This window comes from Protopterus annectens, chromosome 1.part2 (genome assembly GCF_019279795.1).
Source record: "Protopterus annectens isolate FY-2018-M chromosome 1.part2, PAN1.0, whole genome shotgun sequence".
NCBI lineage: Eukaryota > Metazoa > Chordata > Ceratodontiformes > Protopteridae > Protopterus > Protopterus annectens.
The window spans coordinates 116,366,405-116,385,824 of record NC_056727.1 but is presented as its reverse complement, the minus strand read 5'-3'; the positions used below and the strand labels follow the sequence as shown (position 1 = coordinate 116,385,824).

The window sequence follows — 19,420 nt, the reverse complement described above, 5'->3', positions numbered from 1 at the left end:
ATCTCCTGGAGCTTCTGCGAATTTTGATATGGCAGTAAGCGTTCTGGAGGTCTACTGAGCACATCCAGTCGCATTCTCGGAGATAAGGTAGAATGGACTGCAGGGTGACCATCTGGAATTTCTGCTTGACTACAGTCATGTTCAGGGTTGACAGGTCCAATATGGGCCTGAGATCCCCTGTCTTTTTCTGCCACTAAAAAGAAACTGGAGTAAACTCCTAATCCGGACTGATCTGGGGGGACTGGTTCGATGGCTGGTTTGCGAAGCAGCTTTGAAATCTCTTGTGCTGCCGCCTTCCTTTGAGAGGGTGGAACATCCGGGAGGTGCTTTGGTTGGATTGGAGGGGTAACGAACGGGATGGAGTAGCCTCTGGATATTATTTGAAGCACGCAATGGTCCGCCGTAATGAACTCTCAAGCCATTAGGTGCAATGATAATCTTCCCCCGACTGTCTCCGGAGTAGGACAGTCGGGGCAACCCCTCAGGGCTGCTGCGTGGAGTCGTGTAACCCCTCAGGGCTGCTGCGTGGCTCTATCCGAGAAGGTCTCCCTAGACCCAAAATTCCTCGGCCCCCCTCTGCCTCTGGGGTAGAGTCTGTCTTGTCCCACTGCCTCTAGGGGACGAGTTATCCTGAGAGTCCCGGGAAAACTGAGATTTTCATAACCACATCTTTATTTGCCCTCTCCAATTCCTAGAAAAGGATCTTTGAGGGATACAGAAGTGGCCTCCAATGGCAGACATAGTCTTCTCTTTTCCTTCTAGCTCTGGACCAGTGTTTCACGTACTGTCTTCCCGAACAGGGAAGAACCATCGAAGGGACCATTTGTGAATGATGCCTTGAAGGGATCCATGAATTGACACAGTGTGAGCCAAGAGTGTCGCCTCATAGCAACACTGGTCCCAGCCGCCCTAGCCCCTCCTTCCGTGGCATGGGAAAGAAGACGGATGGACGTGTTCGATACAGATTTGAGAGTCGACATTTAAGCGGAGAATAATCACTTGTTCTCCGGCGACACAGCAAACTCTATGACTAGGTCTCGCTGAAGTCGTATGACGTGTGCCAAATAATTCAGCGCTCGAGTAGAAAAAGTCGCTGAAGAAAAAACTTGCTTCCCAAACCGATCCACTGCCCTGGACTCCTTGTCCAGAGGGTGGACCGAGGAACCTTCCTGTGCCAGTTCCCTCTTGGTGGCAGCTGCAACCACCATAGCATCCACCGAGGATCCCTTGTACTAGGCCTGTCTGTCTGAGGGAGGAGAGAGGACCCTGTCTGGGCGTTTTGGTATTGGCTCCATGGTGTCAGGCTCCTTCCATGCCCACATGGTAATAAGATCCACTAAGGGATCCGCATGAGAGGACACCCAGGATGTAGATGGGCCCGTGCCAAAGGCCTCCAGGAATATTGACTCATCTGTAGAGGGTTTTGGGGCTGACTAAGCTCTCCTCTGGCGGAGGATCTCCATGATGTCTCCAAAGGAGACATCCTTGAGAGGTGACCTGGGGGAACCCTCACCTTCATCTAAGTCTGTATCTTCTGTCAGGGACTCGGGGCAGTCCGTGTGCCTCCTTTTACATGAGTGCTTAAGGGGACCCTCTTCAGTGGGACTCTCTGAAGAGAGCTCGAGAGTCACGGGGGGTTCCATGATGGGATCCACCTGGGGGTCCTCTAGCATGGGCTGTCCCTGGGACAAGCTGAAGGGAGTCGTGACCAAATCCACGGGAGCCTGGGCAGATTCCAAGGAAATAGGCTGGGGTCTCGATCCTTGGGAGAGAACCCTCTCCACCACGTCGAACGCTGATGGAGAGCGCAGCTCCTTAGCAACCAACAAGGAGGAAGCTCTACCCAGCTCCGCCGTGAGGATCGGGGCCAAGGCCGCCAGGGTTCCGAAGGAACAGCTCGAATCTGACAACGTTAGAGTCGAAGACACTCCCATTCCCTCGGATCAGACTCCCCGTTCTCGGCCCCGATAGTTGCTTGGATCCGAACAGGTCTTATCCGAGGAACTCAAGGTAATCATCGGCGTCGAAGTTGGAGAACTGTTGGCGCCGAACCCCCTCGGATCCATAAACCCTGAAACTGCAGGCCGGATCAGGGAAAGAGAAATTGGATGGAAGAAGGGCATGGGGGGGGGGTGATCAGCTACTGGAAGAGCAGAGGTTGAGGTCGCCGTGTCCAAGGCAGAAACTGGTAGAAGACCCTTAGCTACCAGCTTTGCCTTCCTTTCTTTTAAGGGCCCTAGGGATGAACCCCGCACACACACTACACTGCAAAGAAAGATTGGGAACCCCCAGACAAATAACACACAGAGTGTGGCCATCAGCCGGTGAAAGCTTGTGGCCACACACTGTGCATTTTTTAAAAGTGGGTTTTGGCTGCTCAGCCATATTAAAAACCCACTCAGCCAAAACTTAAGCCAAAACTACCACACACACACTAACTGTGAGAGTCCTACAATGGCACTAAAAACTGAATAACTGACTAAGTAACAGGGGTTAGGCTTCCCTGATGGGAGGGGCGTCCCTCCCATGTGGTCCGTGTGATCTATCACACAGGATCAGAGAAAGGGATTCTCAGCTCTGGAAAGCTGACAGTGTAGGTGTTTCTGCATGCACAGAACCCATTTGATACTGAGGCAGTGTGAATGACAAGCATACCAAATTAACCAAACAGAATGTTGGAGAATACTACTCTTTCCCAAGTCCTTGGGCCAGAAAATTGATTTCAGTCACCATTTTCACCACAGGTCCATACCAGCACCACATTTAGTATCTTTTTCTAATAGATGCAAAGACAAAAAATAGCATTTATACTACAGCACCACATAATTAAAAAACTATCAAATTAGTACCACCTAAATTATTACTTGTATACAGCAGACATATGGCAAATCCATAACCTGTCCTGCCAGTGCACTCTGTGTACCAAATCATACAAGACAATCTGTTTTGAATTAACCAAACACAATACAAGTGACAGCCCACAGAAATCTGTGATTTCCAATACACACACACACAAAATTATATATATATATATATATATATATATATATATATATACACACACACACACACACACACTGTGCATCATTTGATCAATTACTTATAACTAAATCACTACTGAAAGAAACCACTAACAAATATATCATAAAATACTTTGTTGCATGGAAGCAAGCCCGTCTACACCCATACATCCATGGTCACACAACTTTTGGAAAAGAAAAAGACACCACACATAGTGAATAGGTGCTGGTGCATAAACATCTACAGATCTGGTATTACAAAAAGAGAGTGGCCATTAGCAATCCATGCATACTCTCTCAGACTCACTTCTCTAATAACTCTTACGATCAGGAATGACTCCATTACATACCATCTACAGACTTCTACATTTTTCTATAGATTGTGATTCATTTTCTTTCAGATGTGTTCAACCACTTGTGATTCAGTCAAATGAGCATGTAAATGATAGACCAATATATCTAAATATATATTTACATACATAAGCAAACACACACACACTACAAGGGAAAAACAAATTGGAAATTATAACAATAACCGACAATCTTGGTGTGGTATATTTAAGCAATAACCGACAATGTAGTGTGGTATATTGAAGATTTACCCACGGTTGGCATGGTTTAATCACGAGGGCGAAGCCTGAGTGATTAAATAAAGCCAACCATGGGTAAATTTCAATATACCACAACCACGGAGTCAGTTATTGCTATTATACAATGACATTATTTAAGAAAAAAAAATGTACTTTTCTTAAATAATGTCTTTGTATAATAGCGCATTACTGTTCTTCTGCTGCTGGTGGTATACTGCTTCTTTGTGCTGATGTACTGCGTATGCGTATGGGACTTGCGTTTCTACGCATACCCAGTACATCAATGCTTTGAAATGGAAGCAACGGAGAAAAGTAAGTCTCCACTGCTCCATTTTCTTCTTCTTTTTTTGTTTATTAAAAAAAAAAAAAAAAGGTTTTGGACACTTTATACCAACGGAAAAAAGTCCGGGCAACCGGACCTTTTTCCACTGGTATACTGTGGGATTTATAGCGGGCACACTAGCCAATCAGCATGCACGTTTTGGAATATTAATGGGGGAGTCATTGTACAATTAAGATTTAACCACGACTGGAGTGGGTTAATCATGAGGGCAAAGCACATGTGATTAAATAAAGCCAACCCTGGGTAAACCTTCAATATACCACACCACTGAGTCGGTTATTGCTATTATACAATGACATTATTTGAGAAAAAAATACTTAATAATGTCCTTGCATAATGCCTCCGTGGTGCCCTTCTGCATTTTGCCAGTAGTCTGGGGCTTTTCTGATGTACTGCGCATGCGTTTGGGACTTGTGTTCCCATGCTTACGCAATACATCAGTGCTGTGCAAAGGAAGCAATGGAGAAAGGAAGATCTTTGTTGCCTTTTTTTTTTTTTTTTTTTTTAAATAAAAGAAAAAAAGTAACCGGAAGAGCGAGGACAGAGAAAATAAAAGGATAATCAGGTACGTTGCTTTAGTTTTGTAGAAAGGTACCCGATTATCCTCTTATTTTTCTCTGCGCCGTCTCCCTTGTTCGTTTGAGGCCTTCAATTTTGTAAATTTATTCAAAAAGAAAGAAAAAGTGAAAATATTATGAGCTATACTAATGGAAAAAAGTCCGGGTGACCGGACCTTCTCCCATTGGTATATTGTCGGATTTACAATGGGCATGCTGGTTGGGCTGACCAATCAGCATGCCCATTTTTGAAGATTACTGCCAATTCATTGTATAATATATGTATATACATACAAGGAAAAGCATAATGCATTGTATAATATACATATATATATATATATATATATATATATATATATATATATATATATATCTATATATACACACACACAAACACACAAGGAAAAGCATAATGGAACTTAAATGCAGATTTCCAGAAAGTGGTTCAGCAAACATGTCCCCTCCTCAATTACCTTCATTTCATCCATCCAGTCCATTATATAAAGCATTTCCTGGAAGATCTTCTGTAGACTGAGGTTCATTTCCAGTCGGTGTCTGCGTGCCTTCAGCAGTTCTAACAGATACTCCCACAGGCGTATGACATTGTCCTTTCTAGCAGTGATGCGTTTGATGTCATGGTAGTTCTCAGCATCGAGCTCTTTAGCAACAGCAACCACTGCTTGAACTCGTTCTTCATAGGCTGCAATGTCAGTCTCAATAGCTTCATGTTTTTTGGTTGCAGCTTCCACAGCTGGGAGGTCAAATCCAAAGTTGTCCTGTAGAAGAAAAATATTAAGGAAAAAGAATGTCAGGCATACTAGACAATGATATTTTCACAAAAGACAGTAACAAATCAGCTCAGCACAGAAATTTAAGTAAGACACATGAAGATCTGCAGTGTAGGAGCCTGACCTACATACCACCTACCCATTACTCTGAGCACAGTAGTTTTCTACCTTTCTACTACTACAGACCCACAATGCCTTATCCCATGAGTGTAGCCTGGAATTTTATCCCTGTGTGCAAGCACTGAATGGATCCTTCTAAACACAGGCTTAATAAAATGCTGTCCACTTGTCCTACACAAGCATTATGTATATCTTTTCTTACCGTAGCAACATGCAAAAGCCAATCCTAGCACTGAACTTGTTTCCATTAACAGAATACAGCATCATACTAATTACAAAAGTGTCATCATGTAACATCAGCTGCCTGCAAATCTTTACAAAGGTTTCAAAGGTTTTCAGAGTGATGCCACTAATGCTTAAGGTGGAGCACCACTGCCAAATGCTGGTTAGGGTTAACCGATACACCAGTTAAAATGGGTGTGCTCATCTTTTATTAGGCAACTTTCTATTCAGCCTACAGTTTTGAACTACTGTCCCCCTGGCACAATGGGATTCTACAGTCCCTGCATTCCACTCGGGTAGGATCAAACAACTTCTCTACACCAAAATCTGCAGAAGGGGACATATCTTTCTTAGTCCTAGTCCACTCTGGTCAATACTACTACCTGATACTACCACTCAAGTTTTAACACTTCAGATCATACTCTTCTGTAGCCTTAATCACGGAGTAACTACAAATGTAATTCATCCACTATGAACTGTCATCACGCCAACTATGGATACAATGACAATATGACATAATAAATTCTCTAATGTCAGAATAATCGGGATGACTTTTATTCATAGTGGACAGTCTTTACACTGTAACTATCAAAGATGGACATATAATGCTACATGCTACTGTTGCAAAAACAGTGCATGTTCATTTTACTGTACTAGTTAGTTGTTTGTCACACCACTAATCATTCTGATATATTGTCCAGGTTCACGTTTTAATAAGGTGCCCGATATCTCTCAGTATTCTGCTGGATACTGCATTTCTATACTTATCTGTATTACTACACAGCAGGTAATCCATTTGCTTGCACAGATAATATATATGCTACTAATTTCTTTTGTTTTCTTCCTTCTAATCTGCTTTATTCGTACTACTGGTACATATCCAGTTGCAGTTGGTTTATATTTAAATATTCTTAATGTATGCCCTGGTAAAGTCTGAAAAGGGTTCTGTTCAAATCCACCCACCTGACTACTGAACCCATACACCTACCCATCTATCCTTCCATCCATCAACGCCCCATGTTAGCACAGAAAGTTGTATTAACAGTGGCTATCATCTAGAGCCAATTTGCACATGCACTCACACCTACAGCAAATTTAATGTGCCCAATCTACCAAATGCATGTCTTTGGAATGTGACAGGAAGCTGGTACCCACTGGATATATCCCAAGCGAGCACAGGGAGGACATGTACACTCCACCCCAGCCAAGAACTGATCTGGAGAACCTCTTTCTGTGAGGCAACAGCACTACCCACTGCAGCAATGTCCTGCCTGACTACTGAATGCCAGTAGTAGGGTTAAGCAGTTCTTAGCTCAAAAAAATGTGCTACACATTACACCAGCATACCAAGCTTCCGAAATCCATTTATACAAAATCTCCTAAATACAAATGAACCATTGTTAATATTAGCCATACATCTTTGAATGACCACTAAAGAATATAAACTAAATAAAAAAAAGTGGATTAGGGAAAAGCTAGCTATCAGTGCTGGTCAAGACATCTGTGTATAGCCTCAATGACCTGGGTTCAAACAGTGACTTTTGAGCTGGACAGTTACTAAGATGACAGAAAAAAAACAGCAAGGGAACCGTGAGGGAGCTCCCCACCATGCAACATTACTCCACTAGTGAAGACAAGAAAATAATTACATTATAAAGACTATCAACTAAGAATAAAAATCATCCCAATTATTCTGACATAGCAGACCTGATTATGTCACATTGTCTTTATATCCGTAGTTAGTGTGATAACAGATCCTAGTGGATGAATTTTATTACATCTGTAGTTACTCAGTGATTAAGGCTACAAACTGGTATGATCTGAAGTGTTGTACTACAAAGCACAGGTCACTTACATGCATTAAGGTCTGTAATACAACTGCAGGATGACTTGTGAGATAAACTATACTACAACACAGTTCTGTATATCAAAGTATGTAGTAAAAAGTCCTCTATTAAGACAGTTGTGAGGCAGAATTATTCGGACACCTCATTCACGATGAATGTCCCAGCATTCCAGGTACCATGAAAAACTACAGACTGCACAGAGCACCAATTAACAGATATTGATGCTACATACAATTTGCCCTGTAACCATTTAGTCTGCTGATATTGCGTTTCTTTCCTTATACTGTGACTTTCAGAAATATTTCTACATATCTGTCAGTTACACACTACACCTTCCACAGAGAAATCAACCTTAAATCACAATCTGCATGTCTCTTGTTTTACAGCAGCAAATTTACAGGTAGTACCAAAACTAGTTACCATACACCTTCATCACCAATGAAACTGCTAGAGCATGCTAGAGAGAGAAGTGCACATGTACACCACTGACAGCATAAATAACCCACCCCAAAGTGAACAAGAGAATGTTTCACAGAGCAAGGTAAGGTGTCTCAAAGTCCACGTTATTTATGTGAACAGGGATTTGTTTCCAGCCTCTCATAATTCCAACAATGGACTCAAAGTTCTCCGCAAGGCAGAACTGTTCCGCGCAGACTCTGCTATGGATATGTACTACTGAGGAAGCACTGCTAGGGAAATGAATACTGGGACCATCCTTCCACTACAGATTTTCTTGGTAAGGCTATAACGGAGTACAATGTACACCTCTTGTGAACAAACAAGTGAACAAAATGCACATAGATGGGAATATGGGTATCATATTGTAGGAGGACTCAGAGAACTATGACTTCATAAAGAAGGTTGGGGGAACCTTGTTGGCAACAGGTCAGTAAAAGGATACAAGGATGCTTAGGACAAATGAATGAAAGGATGAGGACTGCAAGTAAAAGAGTGGCATCAGAACAGCTATTGAGAAAAGTTGCTGGGCTGAAGAAAGCAAGGCCCTTGTGCCAATAGCTGTGTGCTTGTAGGTCAGAGCCATCTGAGATGCCCATATATCAGCAGTATAATATAAGCATATTGTAAGTTAAACATTTTTCTGTATGAAAAAAAAAATAGATATGGAGTTTGCCAATTAAGAATGTCAACATTTTTAAACTATGTATTTTAGACAAGACACCTTAACTGCTACAAAAGGAACTGGAAGTCTACTACTGGTTCAGACAAGTGCACATTTACTTAAAATTTTCTTAACTTGAAGCACTGTTGTTATTTTCTGCTAGGTCCTTTATCAGTTCAGCATAGTGAGAGGCAAGCAGACATTCATCTCAAAATGTATTAAAGAGACTATGAGCTGAAATACTTTTTCTTATCTGTCAAATGTTATCAAAATATTTGCTTTAACTATCTAACCTGAGAAACTAAGCGCTGATTTTCACTTAGCCAAGTTTCTCTCATAGCTGCCTTGCGGTCAAAACGTCGTGCAAGCTGTTCCAGTTTTTCCTGTCTAATGAGTTCATTTCGGAGTGCCAGTTCTCTTTCATGTTCTGCTTTTTCCAGTCTTTCCCAGGCCTATGAAAAAGATGGCAAAGGAAAAAAATTAACTCTATTCCCACAACATAGCAAGAAAAAATAACCACAAAAACACTACCATAACCACTGAGTGAAAATGGTACAATTACATAAGTGTGACAACAGATGGAAAATGCTTTTCATTTCACAATTTTCTTTCAAACTACACTTACTTCACTGGACTGGTATAAGTAGTATCAGTTTTTGTACATTTTTTTAATGTAATCTGACTCACTGAGGGACAGACGGTATACTTCTGTGCCACACCAGAACTGCATGGTTTTAAAGCCTACTGCACTGTTCTTCCCAGAATAGAAAGGGTAAAGTGGCTGTGACAAAGTCATCTAAACAGGAAGTCCAATGGACATGATGTTAGGTTTGGGCGACATGCTACAGCTGAGCATGGCAGCAACATAAGTGATGGTTTACTTTGTGGACAGCAGTTTATGCATGTACAGATGCATGTTTAAAGTAGTTATCAGGACCAACAAGGTGAATACACTGGAGGATGTGCCCCATCTCCACCATATCAGAATGGCACCTTAACACAAAACTAGTTAATTGGGACTGGAGGAGTATAAGGTTCCTGCCACATATTTTCCAGATTAAGACCACAACAGGCTTTTCAGAATAGAATTAATGCATGCTAGCCGCAACTGGCTGGTAAATGACAAAGTAGTGGCACCTACTACCAGTGGCAGAGAGAATTAAAAATGATGGTCCATTAGCTATCACTACATTTTATGGTCTGACAAACTTAGAACCAACTGCCAGACTATGGACTAGCCTAGCAAGAACTCAGGAAAGTAACTCAAATTACCTGTAGATATGTGAGAACAAATGCAGGATTACTATCCCAAACTGACCAAGTGGCTATACTGCAGCCAATTAAATGCTTAAAACTAGAGGAAGACCTGAATGTATATTTAGAGCACTTGCCTTATTAATATCTGAGATGAGTTTTCCTTCTCTTGGCATGTATACTTTCTGGTTGTTTGCCCTCATCTTGCTTTGGATGGTAAAGAGAAGTACTTCCAGGTTGCCTTTTTCAGTGAATCTAAAGTAACAAAAGAAAGAAAGAAAAAAAGAAACAGAATTAAGACATGAAAAAGACCAGCAACAGTCTATGTTTTTTCCTCAGGGGGAGCTGTGGACAGCTTGCCACCCCATATTTACTTGATTTCACCATTGTATTTTGAGACAAACTACTACACAATTAAAGGATAACACCACATACTCAAGCATGTACATATTTCATTATATATTGCTCATTTATGGAGTTCTTATTTTTTTATTGCTTCTTGGACAAATCTAACTTGTTCACTGTACACATTTCTTTGTGACTAGGCTACATTTAATTTTTCTCAACCTCTCAAATAGTGTCTCTGTAAAACGTGAGAGGCAGAGATTTAATGTGAGGACAGGGAAATGTTTTTGCTGAAGACTTTACAGTCTGGACTATTTTTCAGGGTACTTGCATGACAGAATTTAAAAGGAAAATTTTCATGTTGAGCAAGCTTCTCATCAAATATTTTAGTATTCTATGTATATTAAGATATTAAGACATGCAATTGAACTGGAGAAACAAAAATACTTTCAATTTCAATCCAAGCAAAGATAATACAGCTCCAGAAATCTCTGCAAAGGGGATAAACTGGCTGAAATATACAATAAAGCACTCCTAAAGGAGAGATAGCATTACATATATCCTTCATAGGCTGTCCTATCAGAGATCATATGGTTCCTATGGTGGATTCTTTTGCAGAGTTTGTGTAAAGGTGCAATTACATGACTAACTTTTGACATAACTCTTCTTGATGGCCTTTAAGTTGCTGAAAGTGCTTCATTCTATGAGTATATGTGTATCTTCTGTCTCCGAATTTGGCTCTAATGCATACTAGAGCTGAGAAAACAAAGGTAAAAACTGTAAAAGAGGGACTTGTATAAGGAATGTTACTGCTTGCTTCACTGTTTAGAAAAATGGCACGATACATCTTCAAAAGAATGACATGACTTTGGAGGTTACAGTACCCCAAACTGGACAGCTTTAGTTGGAGATCCAAATGACCCTTCCAAAGTACATTCCGCTGGGCAAAAGATATCCTCAGAGCAATAAACAAAAACTGTACAACACTGTACTAACTGTTCTACTTCATCAAATATACATAAACTATTCTTGATGAATTTTTGTGTGGTCTATGGTCAGTGACAATGCATGCATGTGTATTGCAAGTGAACAAAATGTATTACTGAAATAAGGACAACAAGTACAGCATACCATATAAACAAAGTTGAAAAAGTGCTGAACTTTTGGGGTATACGGCTGTATAGTCCACACACACTAACAAAAGTTTAGAAAAAATTGTTCAGAAAAAAGCACAATTTCCTCTGCCACTCAAAGTCTGCGGTTGGCACAACAGTTAAATTGAATGGAATGCTATTTGGTTAAAACTGATTGCAACAGTGGTCAGTTTCAATGGATGCAAGGGAATAAGGCCCTGACTAAGACCCAGGTCATCCATGTTCATCTGCCTCTTGGAGTTGGTGGTAGAACAGATATATGAAATGGCTTGAGCATCTGACCTCTCTGTGCAGAGAATTTATTTGTAGGTCTAATGGCAGAAATGAAGAGTAAAACATTGCAACACAAAAGAAGGGATTAAAACCGCAAAGGTTGAGACCATCCATGGGTAGTTATGATAAATATGCAATTCAATCTTTAAAACAGTTACTAAGGAGCCAAAATTACAAACACATTCAACATTTAATAGAGAGAAGACTTCCAAGATGGTTGCAGACTGATCAACACCTTGATTTGAGCTCTCCCAGGGTGAAGATAAACTGTGAAAACAGTTACTGTCAGTTCAGGTAAAATTCAGTCACTGAATAGTAATTAAACCATCTGGTTACCAGCAAAGAAGAAATTTGGAGAACCTGTGAAAAAATCGGCCAGAAAAGGAGAAGAGACATACAGGCTGGAAAAAATCCTGCAGCTGTTCAGCAAAAAGCAGTTCAAGTTTCAGCTTTGATACAGGAGGTGGCTTTCAGTAATTGAGAAAAAATAATCCAAATGCACTCACACAGGTGTTTAAAGTAAGAGAAACAATGAAGGAATATATCAACTCAAATAAAAAAGAAGGATGGGAAAAATAGAAAAAGCTTTAACTAACTATTCAGATGAACTGATAAAAACTACAAAAAAAAAAAAAAAAATCAGAGGCTGAAATGAAGAAAAAGCTAACTGAGTATGAGGTTGATGAAGAAGAACCAGAGAGTCAGAAGACAGGACAAAGAAAAAAAAATGACATTTTTGGCTGTACCAGGGCAAATGGAAAGAACAGACCATATTAGTTTTACAAAGTACAAATAAGCAGCTGGATAGTGTTGCAGAGCAGGATTTGCTGACTAAAATGGTACATCATGTGCACGCTCCAGATCTGGCCATGAGAAAACAGCTAAGAACAATATTAGTAAAAATGCAATGACACCAGTAGAATTGCTCCTGATAAAACCAATTCATAAAGGAAAAATATTACTAAATGGAGATAGTGTTTGTGGAAAATTATAATTCACTGCACACCAAGCAAAATTGAAGTATTTTTATTCCAGCAATCAGGGAAGCAGGTGTGAGATTCAAGCTGCTGTAACCCTCTGTCTTTAGAATATTTCTGCCTGGAGGATCAACAGCAGAACAGTCTAAGAAGGAACAAAAAAAGTGTATCCAACAAAGAGTGAACCAGTAGCCAGGAGGAGACCCTGCTTCTCATTCTTCTGATGACAAAGCTAATAGAAACACTGGCAGTGAAATAATTTCCACTGTTCCAAAGGACAGTCGTTATGAGACAAAAAGTACAGGAGCTGACTAGAAGAATCAGGAGTACTTTGGACTTGAACCAAAGACTGATGTTGGGAAATGGAGATAAAGAAGAGCAACACTGAAATTAGGGAACAAATGGGACACTATAAAGCATCAATCCAACTAGATGTAGTAATAGATGTGAAATATGATTTTGCAAGAAAAAGCAGCTGAGAAAGTAGACTTTTGCTAAACTTGGTGAACAGCAAAGAATATATCACACTTTGTCATTATTTTATTTATTTATTTTATTTGTTTACCGGATAATGTCCGACTGGGCACGAGGTCCATTGTCAGAGGAGGCTTGGGGAGAAAAGGTCCTCGCATACAAATAAATAATACTGAACAAACAATTGACATGTTAATATTTACAATGTACAAAGCAAATCCAGTATAGTAATTAAAAACTAATTATCAAAATTAACCAAATTAGCACAATTTGAGATGAATTAACAGCAAGAATTAATAGTGAGAACACTGTGAAACAGTTTGTCAAGATAGAGCAATGCAGTCTCCATAACAGTTATAAGAAAAAGCAGTATGTGTGTTTACATTGCTAACTGGAAGAGAGTGTTGGACCAAGTTAGCCTTCAGCAAATAATAACTGTAGCTGTGGGAATGAGCTAGTTTAGGGTGGTATAAGGGAGTAGTAGGTGGACTAGCCAGGAGTATGGCAGGAGCAGAGCCAGTGTTTTGCTAGATGTTCCCTGAAGAGGTGTTTGAACTCATGAATGCTAGGATTTGTAGCTACAGGTTGAGGAAGAGTGTTCCAGAGTTTGGCAATTTTATAGGAGTAGAGGGCGGTGCCTTGTGTGTTGTGGGGCTGAGTAATCTTTAACATTAGCTTATTAGAGGATCTTAGTGATCTGTTGGGTTGGATTAGGTTAGAGAGTGCCAGGCAGTCGTGTGGTTGGATAATTATTTTGTGGGCTATGGGCAGTTGGTTTAATGTTAGAAGGTTTGGGAGTTCTAACCATTTGAGTTGTGAGAGTACTGAACAGTGGTTGGTTCTGTAAGGGTGGCCTATAGCGAATTTGGCAATTTTGTTGTAGGAGGATTCTAGATTATTTATGTTTGTAAATAATTAGGAGCTGTAGAGGAGGGTGGAAAGTAGATGTGTGCAGGCAGTGGCTAGTCTGGCACTTTCTGTAACGTAAGGTTTAATTCTATATAAGGTGCCTAGTTTGGAGTGGACTTTTTTGATGGTGAGGGAGATATGGCTTTAGAACCTTAGGTTTTCATCAATTGTGATGAACCTTAGGTTTTCATCAATTGTGATGAACAGAAGTTTGGTTTGGTTAGTGGGTTCTATTTTGGTTCTGTTTGTGGAAAGGATTGAAAGTGGGGTCTGACGTGTTTTGGGTTTATTATAATTGAAAACAATTAACTTGGTTTTGTTAGGGTTTAGTATGAGTTGATGGTTAGTGAGGTAATTTTCTATATCCTGGAAAGATTTCTGCATTTTTGTTTGTAGATCCTGAGGGATGAGGGCTGAGCAGACAGATTAGTGTAGAGTCGTCGGTGTACTGGACTATGGAGGCTAACTGGGTTGAAGAGCTGAGGTTGTTAGTAAAAATTGTAAAGAGAAGGGGGCCAACTATGGATCCTTGTGGTACACCTACAGTGGTGGGCAGAAGGGGAGAAAGAGTGTCTTCCCATTTGGTGGCTTGCTGATGGTTAGAGAAATAACTATGGAACCAAGACAGGGCTGATGTGTTGAGGCCATGGGATGATAGTTTACTTAGTAGGATTTGGTGGGAAATGGTGTCAAAGGCTTTTGATATGTCAAGGAATATGGAAGAGACCATTTAGCCTCCATTTATGAGACCCTGAATGGTGTTTATAAAAGATACTAGGGCAGTGCTGGTACTGTGTTTTGGCCTAAAGCCATGTTGTGTGTGGTGGAGAAGAGGTTGTGATTGAGGAGGTGGGTGAGGAGTTGGAAGTGAATGCATTTTTCTAAGACTTTGGCTAGAGAGGAGAGGATGGCTATGGAACGGTAGTTTGTTAGATCTCTTAAGAGGGGCCGCCTTTGCGTAGGAGAATGATGTGAGATATTTTCTATAGATAGTGTACATATTGTTCAGAGACTGATAGGCTATTGAGGGGACAGCAATTTGAAGGAATTCATTGGGTAGTTGGGTCAGCCGCTAAACAGCAGGGTGTGAGCTTGGAAAGGAGTGATTTTATGTAGTTAGTTTGGACTGCGGTAAAAGAGAAAGGAGTGGGGGAATCAGAAGAGGGAGCAGGTACGGTGAGAGGTTGATTAGTCTGATTACCAAGAAGTGATGTGATTGAGTTAATAAAGTGGGTATTAAATTGTGTAGCTACTGGGTCAGTAACCTTGGAGGTGGCTGGGGGGGGTTGGGATATAGCCTGGGTTGAGAAGATTGTTAATGTTTTGCCAAAATCTTTTGGGATTGTACTGGTAGGTTTGTTGGCATGATAAGAAGTAGTTTTGTTTGTCTGTTTTTATCCGTTTCTTGGCCTGGTTTCGGAGCTGTTGATATGTTGTGTGGTTTGTTTTATTTTTGGTGGTGTGGTATATGGACCATGCCCTGTCTCTGTTTCAGCAGTGTTATGGTATCTTTAGTTAGCCAAGGCATGTGCCTATTTTTTGCTCTTATTTTTCTTGTGGGCGCTAGACTGTTTTAAGAAAGGTATTGTTGAAGTAAAGGACTGCCTGATGAAGTGGGAGGTTTCTAAGAGGTGAACAGTTACTTTGCTGAAGTAGAAGGTTGAAAATGGAGGGGGAGGAATTTTTCTTGTCTCGGACAAACTTATATATTGGGCTGATTTGTGTCTGAACTTGTTTTCTGTACAGGAATGTAGGTGAGTGGTCAATGAGGGAGTCTAGAAGGCAGCCTGCTAAGTAACCTAGTTTGGGTTTGTTAGTCAGTATCCAGTCTAGAGTGGACTGCTTTTTTTGAGTGTTTATTTAATCGGGTTGGACAGGATATGATTTGGGTGAAATTGGAGGGGTTGTTGGAGTTGCAGGAGTGCCAGTCCAGGTTGAAGTCTCCTAGGATAATGATTTCCTGGTTAAAATTAGATGATGCCCAGGAGAGAAGATTTTCAATTATGGGTAGGTTTGTTGCCAGACGGGAGATAGGCAGTTATGATAATAATAGTTTTGTTAGGGTTTATTACTAGGTATGTTGTTAGGATTTCGGACTTGGACAGGTCAGGAGGGGCACAGTTCAGTAGTTCAAGTTTGTGTGTGTCTTTATACATAATGGCGATACCACCGCCCCTTTTGTTTGGTCTGTCTAATCTAATTATGTTATATCCATTTGTAATAATTTCCTTGTCTTTAATGTCAGACTTTAACCAGGTTTCTATTATTGCTGCAATGTCTAGTAAGTAGGAGTTAAGAGTAGCATGGAATTCAGTAATTTTATTTATGATGCTGTGGAGGTTAAAGTTAATAAAAACTAGGTCAGTGTTGTTGGTTTCTGGAAGTGGGGGGAGGGATGGTGGTTAGCAGTATGGTGGCTATAGGTTGGTGTAGGGCTGGGAGGGAAATGGCTGGGCAAGGAGGGGTGTGGGTGTGTGGCCCTGGGTTGGGGTGGATGTCAGCCTGAAGCTTAATTTGTGCTATATTGTATAGAATGAGTTGACTGATCTTACTGGTAAGTTTTACATATCTGAGAGTGAGAGAGTTATTACATTTTAGAAAGACACTGAAGAGAATGAAGTAGATAGTTTTTGTTCTTATATTTGCTTAAGATTTTCATTATTTAAACTGAATATTATAATATAAAGCAGTTTAGAGTGCAGTCCTGAGGTAATTTAAATGTGAGGTGGGGGTGTTAGCATATACAGGAATCAAAGTAAAAGTATTTTTTTAGTTGTAAGCTATACAAGCTTTATACTGCAATAAGACAGGAAAGGCTGGTCAGAAGCAAGTTAAAGCTAATATAATATTGTGATCTTGGGCTATGGGAGTGGATATGATGTAAAAGTGTATCACTATATGTAAAATTACAACAGTTATATACCATGAATTACAGGGGTACATATCTAGATTAATGTCCTTGGTTTATTTTATATTTGATTACTGGGGAAGTGCACTGATCTCAATGGGCCATTTACAAGCACTGCCCGGGTGAATAGGATCACATAAACAAAACATATTTACAGATAAAAGGCTATGCTAATACTCACACATACATGCACACACATTTACAGACGCAAGAATATGATACATTTAGATCAAAAAGCATAACGCATCAAAGATACTTCAGGTACAACTAATAGTGGGTAAGACAGCGATTCAGGTTGTAGCCTGCTATAGGTCCCCAACCATGTCCCAAGACTCTCACTCCACGTTTCTAAGCACCCTAGAAACTGTTAGGGTGCAACCCAACACTCTCATACCGGGTGACTTCAACTACCCCTCCATCAACTGGGATAACTACTCATGCACCAATACACTTGCCAAATGCTTCCTGGAATTCATTAATTCCAATGCACTGGACCAGCTCATCGTTTCCCCCACTAGAGGAAGCAAAACCCTTGACGTGGTTATTACTAACATGGGCAACTGTTGCTCAACATCAGTAGTCAATTCCTCCCTGGTTAGATCCGACCACCAACTAATTACCATGGAAATCCACATCTCACCCACACTACCAGCAAAGGTAACCACCATGAAAAACTTCTCCAAAGTTGACTTTAAACTCATAAAAACAGGTGGCTAACTTCACGGCACCCTTGCAAATGGAAAATAGGTGCATGACCGCCGAATCATACATCAGTGCACTGTACGAACACGTACATATATGAATGGAAAGTACAGTTGTGTACACTTACCATAAATGTACATGTTTGAGTGTATTCACTGTTGCAGTCATTAAATTTGGGGTAATCTGCTGGCAGGTTGCCCTCAGTCGGCCTGATTAAAGTCTTGGGTCCTGCGCCGGTTGCTGTCCCTTCCTTCCATGACGTCAGGTCATCAGGGGTACATCAGTTTTTCTTGTCCCAGATGTCAGGTGCCCTCCTAACGGGAAGCAAATAAAATTAAAAATACAAAAATATACCTCCAACCAAAAGCAAATACACCAAAAAAAGGCTTTTAAGCATAGTAAAAGAAAGTAGAGGTATAGCCAGAGAAAAGTAGGGGGGGCTGGAGGGAGGGTAACCAGGACTGCAACAGTGAATACACTCGAACATCTACATTTATGGTAAGTGTACACAACTGTACTATGTTCTTCATGTTTCACTGTTGCAGTCATTACATTTGGGTAGATTCCCAAAGCTATGGTTGGGAGGAGGAGTTTATACAGTATTAGGGCCAGCTATAAGGCCCTGCAAGACAGCAGTGGCAAAGCCAGCTCTGGATTTAGAGAAAACTGGTAAATGATAATGCTTGGTAAAAGTATGTACAGAACTCCAGGTAGCAGCTTCTAGGATGTCCCTGGTAGGGACGCCTCTGAGAAAGGCTGCAGAGGTAGATGCAGCCCTGGTGGAATGAGATCTGATCCCCTGGGGGACAGGTTTTCCATGTGCTTATAGCAGAAATGAATGCAATGGCTTATCTATTTAGAAATGGTTTGTTTTGAAATAGCCTTCCCCCTCTGCCCCTGCAGCAAATGTTACCAGCAATTGTTCAGATTTTCTTTGAGATTTAGTCCTGTCCAATTAGAATCTAAGTTGTCTGTGCACATCCAAGGAATGCAGAATCCGTTCCCCTTTGTTCTGTGGATTGGGAAAGAAGGTTGGCAAATGAATGGACTGATTTAAGAGCCACACTGGAAACCACCTTGGGCATGAAGGATGGATTGGTCCTCAGAGATACCCTGTCTGCATGAATGATGATGAAAGGCTCCACTGCCATAAGGGCCTGTAATTCAGATATCCTTCTAGCTGAAGTGACTGCTAAAAGGAAGGCTGTTTCCCAAGAAAGAAATTTTAAGTCTGCAGTAGCAGCTGGCTTGAAAGGAGGTAGAGTGAGCTTCTCCAAAACAAAGTTAAGGTCACAGGCAGGGGTAAGGAGCTCTCCAGGGTGGTCTCAAGTTCTTTGCCCCTCCGAGATACTTCTTGAGCAGTGGATGAGAGAAAAGGGATGGTTCTGCGTTATAGTGAGCTGAAATAGCTGAAGCGGGGATTTTAATAGAGGAAAAAGACAGGCCCTTGTGAAGCATCTCAGTTAAGTACTGCAAAATCTGAGGTAAATTGGGCGCTGCTGTGCTCATCCCTAAAGATTGGTTCCAGGCACAGAATATTTTCCATTTGTCAGCATAAGATTTTCTAGTACTAGGTCTTCTTGCCTCCAAGATGACATGCATCACAGGTTTGCTGAGGGATAAGGGTGAATTTAAGTGATTAGCCAGGCTGCAATGTTCAATGTTGGAAGCTGAGGGTGCAGAATTTGGTTCTCTTGCTGAACAGCAAGGAAGGGGTCTGAGGCAGGTGCCATGGAGATATTTGTGACACACTGCTCATGAGTGGGTACCAGTGTTGGCGTGGCCAGTCTGGTACAATTAAAATCATTCTTGGTTTG

The 19,420-nt window shown here is 40.9% G+C and overlaps 1 protein-coding gene across 1 annotated transcript in view; it reads right to left on the bottom strand.

Annotated features, from left to right (window-relative positions):
* SPTBN1 (spectrin beta, non-erythrocytic 1) overlaps window positions 1-19,420 on the bottom strand; it is a 2,377,138-nt gene that overhangs the window by 1,184,173 nt on the left and 1,173,545 nt on the right. The window contains exons 10-12 of the mRNA XM_044055150.1: window positions 9,999-10,116; window positions 8,901-9,059; window positions 4,984-5,286 (exon numbers count right to left, since the gene is read on the bottom strand). Coding sequence (XP_043911085.1) covers window positions 4,984-5,286; window positions 8,901-9,059; window positions 9,999-10,116 — 580 coding nt within the window. The remainder of the gene's footprint in view (window positions 1-4,983; window positions 5,287-8,900; window positions 9,060-9,998; window positions 10,117-19,420) is intronic.